The sequence below is a fragment of the Pundamilia nyererei genome, unplaced genomic scaffold, assembly GCF_000239375.1.
Source record: "Pundamilia nyererei isolate P.nyererei 1_Seehausen unplaced genomic scaffold, PunNye1.0 scaffold00189, whole genome shotgun sequence".
NCBI lineage: Eukaryota > Metazoa > Chordata > Actinopteri > Cichliformes > Cichlidae > Pundamilia > Pundamilia nyererei.
Genome location: NW_005187590.1, coordinates 601,182 through 611,518, shown reverse-complemented (window position 1 = coordinate 611,518; position 10,337 = coordinate 601,182). Strand labels below are relative to the sequence as shown.

At 38.3% G+C, this 10,337-nt stretch overlaps 1 protein-coding gene across 1 annotated transcript in view; it reads left to right on the top strand.

Moving 5' to 3' along the window:
- The first annotated feature begins 1,670 nt into the window (after window positions 1-1,670).
- The window catches only part of traf5 (Tnf receptor-associated factor 5), a 13,733-nt gene continuing 5,066 nt past the window's right edge, over window positions 1,671-10,337 (top strand). Inside the window, exons 1-9 of the mRNA XM_005747111.1 lie at window positions 1,671-1,801; window positions 3,284-3,579; window positions 3,899-3,959; window positions 5,800-5,901; window positions 6,171-6,335; window positions 6,653-6,730; window positions 7,291-7,365; window positions 7,451-7,543; window positions 8,018-8,158. Coding sequence (XP_005747168.1) covers window positions 3,287-3,579; window positions 3,899-3,959; window positions 5,800-5,901; window positions 6,171-6,335; window positions 6,653-6,730; window positions 7,291-7,365; window positions 7,451-7,543; window positions 8,018-8,158 — 1,008 coding nt within the window. The 5' untranslated portion in view covers window positions 1,671-1,801; window positions 3,284-3,286. The remainder of the gene's footprint in view (window positions 1,802-3,283; window positions 3,580-3,898; window positions 3,960-5,799; window positions 5,902-6,170; window positions 6,336-6,652; window positions 6,731-7,290; window positions 7,366-7,450; window positions 7,544-8,017; window positions 8,159-10,337) is intronic.

The following is a 10,337-nucleotide window of genomic DNA, read 5'->3' as shown; positions in this document are numbered from 1 at the left end:
GAACTATTAATTAAGAACAATTTTTCAGCAGAGGATTTATCCAGTTTAGGGGTAGCAGGTGGGAAAATATCCACGATGAAATATGTTGCTCAGCACAACAGTACCACTTTGAGTTTGCACATAGGAAATGGTTGAGTATAGTTTCTGACATGTCATTTAGCATAACGATGTACTCATGATATCAGTGGTACATAATCTTTCTGACAGGCCTTGTTATTCTGCACAAGACAACAATGTGTAAAGTTCAGTATATTCTTGAATAATTTGTAACCTAGTGTGCATCCAGTGGACTGTTAGTAACTTGTTCAATAATACTGATAAATCCTGCTGTACACTTACACTTGGTCATGTAGTTAATTTAATGCTTTTTGAAAACACTAAACAAAATTTTCACATCAACATCTTTTACATTTGTAGAAACATCTCCATCAGTCAAAGTAAAAGTTTTCCTTTAATTGTTCTATTGTTGTTGTTTTTTCCCCCATTATGTTTAGATTTTATTGGGTAAGTAAAAGTAAGCCATTTGAGTGTCTGCTATTTATTCCCCTTCTTCCTGGTGCTACCACTTTGGACTTGGTGTTTAAAAAAAAACAACTCATTGTGCAAGTGCTCTTAATGCTTTTTGGAATCACAGCATTCAATGTAACCAGAATCATAGAGTCCTTTGAGTTTCAGTATGGTAAAAAAATATTGATGTTAACATGAAGCTCCTGACATGTCCTTCTGAGGCCATTTGCCAATGTCATTAAAAAAATATATTTGTACCATGACTGGTTTTATTCATCTTCTTCTTCTTGTTGTTAGTATTAATAATAATAAGACTAGTAAAATAATAACGCTTTATTTATTTAGCACTTTTCAAAGTCCATGTTGCAAAGACATTTACAGAGACAACAGATTAAAGCAAAAGTAATAAACGCAAGAAATAAAAAGACAATTCAAAACTAATTAAAAAGTCAGAGAGGGCCTTATCTTAAGCTTCTTGACTTAAAGGTGTGTTTTAAGTCGGGGTTCCGCCGACCTGATTTCCTTCAGAGTCTGCAAGATCTCTACTAGTACTGGGTAACAACAGGTTCCAGATGTCGCTATGAGCAGGTACTTAAAAATAACCAATAAAATATTAAAGTCAATTATAAAATACACTGGGAGTCAGCGTAAAGGTGCCAACATGAGAGCATTGTGATCCGATCTCTTTGCTCTAATGAAAAAATCAAGCCGCTGAGGTGAAATTTAGCCGGAGGAAATGATTTGATATTCAATTCTGAATTTCACAAAGACAGCCAACATACCAGGTTCAAATGGTGTAAGTGGCAGGTATAGTTCTGTGTCACGTAAAAATGTACAAAAATCTCACTAAACAGTTAAAAAAAAAAGTAGCCTACGGTAACAGCAGACAGATTCAAGAGAAGAGCCCTTAGAGTTGCACTGCAACTTCATTATGTGCGCTGTATTTCGTTGGAGTGATGTAGCATATCAATCTAGATTACTGGATTTTAATCTGAGTAAATGTTCTGAGTACTTCTTCCAACAGTGGTTGATATTAATCTTGTAACTTGCCTTTCATTACAGTTTGAATGAAACGATTTTTCTTACCTCGTGTGAGCTGCAATAGGCCTATAGCATCGGGCAGCAGCAGGTTGTTGAATCACTTCCTGCATTAACGTTTCCTTCTCCTGCTGCTACGGCTGCGCTGCCTATCATAGGATCATCAATAGCGATCATTAACATTGATCCATGCTGGGACTGCATGGATCGCTGTCTTGAAGTGTTTTAATGTCTTCAGAGAGATTCACTTACTGAGGTAAGAAAACCAAACGCTGAAGCTTGGACTCACAGTGGAAAATGAAAGTAAATCAGCCGTGGTGCTCAGAGGGAACATCTGGCGTTCGAAACTTTTCAGAGGATAAACGCGTTAAATATCCGAAAGGTGCTTAAAGTTGTTTGAGAGAAGCATAGCAGTAAGTAAAACGGCCTCCAGAGCATTAATTTGAGCTGAAATGTAAAGAAAGACGCAGCAGCGGGGATTCCCCAGTAGACTGAGCACAGACAACACAACGACCTCTGTCTCTTTTACTTTAAATACATTTAACGCACAATCAACGTTGTTTTTACGGTTTCATAGCAGTATAGTCGCGGCAAAGATAAAGTTCACGTGTACCTATCATTAGCATGTGCTGTGTATGACGCCCCACTGTGTGCTGTAACTGTGCGCACACACCTAGAAATGTACAGTCTTGTTCTTTTGATGATAACGGGATGATTGATCCGAAATACTTTACTTTTAGTTATGATTTCCTAATGCGTTGTAGAAGTTGGATTTGTTATTAAAGCTCTGCCTATAGTTTTGTTTTTCTTTTTTTTCTTTTTTTTACATGTATTACTATATATGCTACAGACTTTGGGGGAAAGCACGGTGGCACGGTGGTTAGCACTGTTGCCGCACAGCAAGAAGGTCCTGAGTTCAATTCCAACATCAGGCGGGGTCTTTCTGTGTGGAGTTTGCATGTTCTCCCCGTGTTTGCGTGGGTTCCCTCCGGGTATTCCGGCTTCCTCCCACCGTCCAAAGACATGCAGTTTGTGGGGATAGGTTAATTGGAAAATCCAAATTGTCACTAGGTGTGTAAGTATGAATGGTTGTCTGTCCTTGTGTGTTAGCCCTGTGACAGACTGGCGACCTGTCCCGCCTCTCGCTCTACGACAGCTGGGATTGGCTCCAGCGCCCCCCGTGACCCTGAAAAGGAAAAGCGGTAGCGGATGGATGGACTTTGGGGGAAAGCATGTTATGGTGTCAGAGATAGTAAGGGTAGATGAGTTTAAAAACCTGGGGGCAACCATTGAAAGCAATGCATTGTGAAGAAGAGAATAGTGGGTTGGGATTAGTGTCAGGTGTGATTTGTGACAGTGATACCAATGAAAACGAAAGGAAAGATTTACAAAATGGTAGTGAGACCTGAGGTTGAGTGGTTTGGAAACAAAGTTAGAGAGACAAGGCTGGCATGTGCAGAAGAGGAATAGTGGATATATTAGAAATGGAGACAGTGGATTTTGAATATAGACCTGCCAGGCAGGACAAAAAGAGGAAGACCACAGAGAAGATTCATGGATGTATATGCAGAGGGTTGATGTGACAGAGGAGGATGCTAAGCATAGGGTGTGTTGGAGTCAGATGATCCACTGTGGCAACCCCCAACGTAGTGATGCCATTTTGCACTGCACAATTTTCTATATCATATTTCTATATTTCAATCACCTGTACTAGCTCTTTATTCTGGCCTCTTGCAAGCTCATGGCAACAGCAAATACAAATCAGGGAGGATCCCCGGAGGAGGCAAGCATTCCCTCTGAGACCTACTCGTTGAGGTCCGAAGAGTCGAGGCTGGGGTCTGAGGAATCCAGAAGGAGGTTGTCGGGCCCCACAGTCTCCTGGGATTCAGAGCTGGCTTCCATCAGGCACAGGTTAAAGTTTGTGTTGAAGCTGAAGGAGGAATTTGTTTGTCCAATCTGCAGAGAGGTGGTGCTCAATCCCCAGCAAAACTCCTGTGGTCACATCTACTGCTTCCACTGTCTCCAAGGACTATTGTAAGAGCTAGTACACCTTAAGATGCACACACACTGGCACAGTTCACATAAAACCACATTTATACTGACACAAGCCTTGTAAAAAATTTGATATAGTCTCCCAAAAAACACACGTGAAATTGAAAAGAACTAAAAGAAAAGCTGTTCAAGTTAAACATATTGGTCTTACAGTCCATCTATTAAAAAAGTTCAGTCAATTTAAGACATGAGCTGGTTGACATAGCACTCTTACTGACACAGTCTACCTTAAAACACACTTATTTTAACACATGTCCTCCTTAAAAAATGTATGGTTGGGTCATTGTGCTTGGTGTTGCAGGGAGAGTTCACCGTCCAACCCAGTTTGCCCAGTGGACAAAGCTGTGATCACACCAACTGAGGTGAGACAGAGGGCAGCTGTCATTTGTCAGGCAGACTTTTAGCTTCTGCAGAAGCTAGAGCTGTGCCATTTACGGTTTTCTTGGCAGGTCCAAGTGTGACATGCCAATACCAATTTTTACTGATTCAGAATTTCTTCATAAGAACTATAATTGACAGCATATAAAACAAACTTTTTTTTAATAGAAACATTTATTTTCATAGTAAAATTAATTATTACGATTTTTAATTTAATCAGGATTGTAATAATATATAGGATTGTCTCTCACTGAAACAACTGAAAATAAAGTGTCCTGCTACTGGAAAGAAGTGGGCCTCAAATAATGAACTAAAAATGAGTTGCTATGCACCCACCTTTACCTGATATGTTTGACCTTTTTAAAAAAAACAAAAAACAAATAAAAGAAAAAAAAGAAGCAAATGTAAAAGATTCATATAGCAAAATAAATGGCCTATAGGTCAACAAACATGATTGATACCCTGATGTCATCTCCCTGGTCAAGAGTGGTTATGGTACAACAGTAATATTTACATTTTCACATAGAATAGAGGTGGGGTCAGACTGTCTCTTGCAAATTGAAACAGATCATTGCAATAAATAAATTAAATCCATTTGTCTTCTTTTTTTTTTTTAAATAAACACAATATCTTCTTCATACACATAGACTAACATCACAAGAGCCTGTGTTTTTTAAGCGATAACACTGAGGTTTCAACAATATTTGCTGTGTCTCTAATAGTTGTAGTGTACAGTAGAATGTTTCTCTTAAATTAGCTACCTGAGTGGCCAAAACCTATGTAATGAAAGTACAGAATCTAAACAGTAAAGCAGAGGACCAGCTGCAAACAATGACATATAAAAGTAAATGAGTTGCATAAAGTGATTTGAATACTCATGTAGAGTACAATAGCAAGATTTAAGAATCAGTCCATTTGCCATTATGTGAAACTAACTGTGAAGAAGTACATGTTTTACTTTGTCATAGCATACAGTCATTATTATTCAGTGAGCTTTTTGAGCTAGTTGATAAAGAAGTGTTTGTGGCTGAATAATGAAAATTTCACTGACCTTTGCTTCAGCACCACAGTCAGGTCAAGATTTCCGGTTAAATAATGTATAATTTGTGTGATTTCTCCTGTCTTCCTTCCCTCACCCCCAACTGGTTGCAGCAGATTGTTGTTCCTCTCTGAGCCTGGTTTTGCCAGAGGTTTCTTCCTGTTAAAAGGGGAGTTTTTCCTTCCCGCTGTCACCAAAGCATTTGCTCATAGGGGGTTTCCTGTTTTCTCTGTTTTATTGTAGGGTCTTTACCTTACAATGCAGCTTGAGGCAACTGTTTTTTTAAATTTGGTGCTATATAAATAAAATTGAATTGAAGTGACTGTGTGTGTTCAAGGTAGTGAAAATCCATGCTCTCAAATGTCTGTGAAGGTTCTCAGTCATCCAGGTCATCGTAGTCAAAGGAGCTTGCAAAGAAAAGCGTCTGGACTTCTTTAAGTTGCTTGAAGACGTTTCACTTCTCATCCGAGAAGCTTCTTCATTCTTCATTTGACCTTAGAATGAAGAAGCTTCTCGGATGAGAGGTGAAACGTCTTCAAGCAACTTAAAGAAGTCCAGACGCTTTTCTTTGCAAGCTCCTTTGACCATGCTCTCAAATGTAACAGTATGGTTCTATGTTTTTTTGGACATCAGTGGAGCTCTTGGACACAGAAGGAAAAGATACACTGACAACACATGACGACACATGCAAACGGTGTTGTCAGTTTTAGTTTGAAAATTTCAGTGTTAGTTTGAAAATGCACTTTTGATTTGTTGAAGTTATAAGAAATATTTTTTCCATGCAGGTTTTCCAGGATAACTGCTGCAAACGTGAAATTTCCAGTTTAGAAGTGTACTGCACCAATGCCCCAGCATGCACGACTATTTTCACATTAAACAATCTGCAGGTAAACTCTATATATGCAAATTGTAGTCTAACAACTTAATAGATTAGATGTTCTCTGACTCTCTGGCCCACAAGGACACACCATGTTTTGCATAGCAGAAATAAGGTGAGAATGGTGTTTTTAGCTAAAATCTGTGTGCTAGTGTTGATAACAAGACTATTGAAGTTTTGGACATTGCCACTGCAATATCACTCTTTGGTTTTTCAAATAGCTGAAGTCATGTTTGGCTCAGATCTATACAACTGAGGTAATCTGTTCACTCCCTGCAGGAGCACCTGAAGTCATGTCAGTATGAGCAGGTGCAATGCACCAATACAGGCTGCATTGCAGTGTTACAGAGGAGGCACTTGCAAGAACACCTGGCCAACATCTGTCCATACCGCAGGGAACCCTGCCCACACTGCAGGCAGCTGTTCCAGCTCAGTCTCATTCAGGTAAAGTCCACTGAAACAGCACAGAAGAGGAACAACTGCACCTTTTCTTTTACCACTGAGAATGGTGATCCAAATCTTTCCAGCTGTTCTTGGTCCAGCTTTCTCAGGTCAGGATTGGTACTAATTACTAAAGGATTTCATTTGCTACACTGTAATGTGTTACTTTAATTCAGGGGTGGACTTTATCTCACCAACGAAAATACACAGCAAAAATCTAATTGAATGCTTCTCTTCCTGAAGTGTAACTAATTTACTCTTAAAATACAGTACAAGTATAAATTTATGATGTGACTTTGTGGTGACTCTGTGCTCCATAGGATCATGTGCAGAGCTTGTGTCCAGATGTGAAGGTAGACTGTCCTGAAGGCTGTTCCCAAAAGGTCCCCAGGCACAAGGTGAGCTCATCTTCTGAATCACATCATAGCTCTGCAGGAACAGCCATCATCTAACTGTTGCTGTTTCAAACAAACAACCAGCTGTAGTACACAAATATTCTACCAGAGCTGGTTGGTTGTTTCAGTTTTTTCTCAGTTTTAGTACTAAATCAGACATCATAACAAAACCAGAATGGTATCACTGAAGGATGGGGGTGAGGAAAGAGATCAACTTTAACCAAGAAGATATATGTCCGCATTATTCAAATAGCAACTCTTGTACGTCAGTGGCACAATCTGAAATAACTGGCAGTTATGTATATCCCATCCCCTGCATTCAGTATATACATCATTTATATACAAAACAGTGGACAGCTTAGTAAAAAAAAGCACTATAGTGCTACCTCAGTCTAAAATTGTGAAAATTATTAAAAGGACATTGTTGCTGTAGTTATATATAGTATAAGCTGATGTAACAGTTTCTGATTCACATATACAGACCCCAAGAATTGCTGACCAATCAGTTAAGTATTCCACAAAGTCATCTAGTAACCTGATTTTTTTCTTTTCTTGCTTTCCAGCTGACCAGTCATAGACAGTTATGTCCTGAAGTTAACAATGACTGCTGTTTTAAGAAATTTGGCTGCTCTGTACAGGTTAGTTCAACTGATGAAATAATGAAATTGGTTGCTTGGACGTTTAAGATCAAGTGACTTTTTTCTGTTATGCTATGATTCACAGGGTAAAAGAAGGAATGCCAAGCTTCATGAAGACAAAGCTATCAATCACCACATGCTGCTGGTCCTGAGGAGCAATACCCACCTGGAGAAACAAGTATTTCCACTTTACATAATGATATTGATACTGTACAACAGTACACATATATAACAGCAGTCATTGGGTTAGAGGCATGACGGTGAGCTTCACATATAAGCTCATGTTGACAATGGACCAGGAGTTATTAAAGGAATTAAAATGTGTAGGCTCCTGCAGAATAGCACGTGAAATATGAAAAAATCTGCTCCGTTTCAGAAAAACTCATAATTCACAATAATAATCAAGATTTCTCCAATAACATATTTTTCTTTTCTTGTGAGAGTTTAGAATATTCTGATTTTATAAGTAACTTAGTATATTATTACAAATAAACTCTTACTTGAAAAAGTTACATTAAGTATTCAAAGGATTATATCCAAGATTTTCTCACCAGCATAGCTCATTTAGTATAAGATGACAAGATAAATGTCTAAGAGATAAATGTGACAACAAGCTGTGTGTTTACCTTTGACTGTTCTCTCCCTGTCTCAGATGGAAGTTTTCCAAGAGGATTCGCTGGAAATGGAGCAGGAGGTCCAGACAGACACTTTGCTACTTACTGGACTGCAGAAGCAATTCAGACCACTTTTGCAGCTGAGCAGCAATCATGAGCATGCGGTCTCCATGGCTCAGGTTAAAACACGGCTACAATCTGACTTGTCAACTCTCCTTATACTGTCTTTACTTTTATCATATTTGTAGTCAGGATGATGCTGATGAATTTTATTTCAGTTTTACTTTTATTTTTTCGTAATGGCTATATTTAAACTTTGAGGAGCTTCTTTGACTTTCTGTCTTACAGTGCATCTGGAAACTATGCACAGCAGTTCACCTGTTCCACATTTTGTCATATTACAGCTATATTCCAAATAGGATTGAATTGATATTTTACCTTAAAATTCTAAACACAATGCTGCCTAATGACAAAGTAAAAAAAGGTTGCTTGAAATTATTGCAAATTTATTAAAAGGGAAAATAAGAAATATAACACCTACATGAGTATTCAAAACCATAACATTTAAAATTGAGTTCAGGTACTTCCTATTTTCATTGATCATGTTTCTACAACTGGCTTGATCTGTGGTCAATTCAGCTGATTGGACATGATTTGGAAATACACTGTTTATATAACATCCCATAGAGTTTTTTGGCCTTTAATTGGCTTTTTTGATAGGGAGAGTGAAAAATCAACAGGAAAGCAAAGGGTGAGAGAGAGGGGAAGACATGCTGCAAAGGGCTGTGACTCAGACTCAATGCCCAATGCCATTCCTACAGTGAAGCATGGTGTTGGCTGTATCATGCTATAGAGATTTTTTTCAACAGCAGGAATTGGGAAACTATTCATCATTTAGGGAAAGATGAATGCAGCAATGTACAGAGGCGGTTCTGTAAATATCCTTGAGTAGTACAGCCAGAGACCAGACTTCGAACCTGATTGACAGATCAGGTTGAAACTGACTGCAGATCTCTAGAGAGATCTGTGCGCTGACACTCCCCATCCCTCCTCCCCACATGATAGAGCTTGAGATTTTCTGCAAAGAAGAAACTGCAGAAAAAAAGACTTGTTGCATCATACTCGAAAAGATTTGAGGCTGTAATTGCTTCAAAAAGTACTGCAACAAAGTATTGAGCAAATGTTGCATATACCTATGTACAACTGTTTTTTACTTTTACTAAATTTCAGAAGTTTCAAGCAAACTTTTTTCACTTTGTCATTAACGGTATTGTGTGTAGAATTTCAGGCTGAAAAGGAATTTTATCCATTTTTAATGACGCTGTAACTAGGGATGGGTATCGTTTAGGTTTTATCCAATACCGGTTCCAAACCGGTACTTTTGAAACGGTGCCGGTGCTTAAACGGTGCTCGAACCGGTGCTTAAAACAGTGGACACTGGAAGTTAAACCCAAAGAGGTTAAACCCAAAACAGGCCCCTTAAAGTTCAACTATACTGCAAAACCCCAAAAGTTACCAGAACCTAAATTTTTTTTAAGTTGAAGCTTATCAGAACTTCAAGAGTTTGAATACATTTGACACGTACCTTTTGACTGCAATAAAATTAGCACATTTAAAAAAAAAAAAAAAATTTTTTTAAGTTTTTTGATTTTAAGAAAAAAAAACAGACAACACAACAGCAAGGGCAAAAAAACAAAAGGCAAAAAATTACACTGCATCAACAAAGATACTACTTCAACACTGGCAAGCTACAAAAATAAAACACTAGGGTGGTAGACTGAATTATTGATCAGAAGACTTTGTTTTAATACATGATCTAAAAATGGCTGCCGCACATTAAAAAACGTACTAAGTTTGTCCTCTAATGTATACCTAATTCTCTCCATATGCAGTAGAGCAATCAGTTCTGCCAGCCACGAGGTACAATGTCAGACTTCCAGAGAGCCAAGATAATTTTCTTAGCAATTACCATTCCAAACAGAATTGTAGTTTGTGCAGCAGAGCTGAGGTGTAAAAGGGAAGAGGAGGATCCAGACAATGCAGTTATTGGGTGGCTCTAATGTGCAGTTGTACATATCAGAAAAACATTTAACCAATAGTTATGCAATTTGGGACAAGTCCAGAATAAATGGGTAAGAGAGCCTTCTCCAAGTTTATAACGATCGCATATTGGACTAATGGAAGGAAAAATCCTATGCAAATTAGTTTTTGAATAATGACGTCTGTGAAGCACTTTGAATTGAATTAATGGATGCCTTGCATTTATAGAACAAGAATGGATCCTACACAGACTCCTCTCCCAAACCTCATCTCCAAATAGCAAACCAAACTCTTCCTCCCATGCTGTCTTCAAAAAGT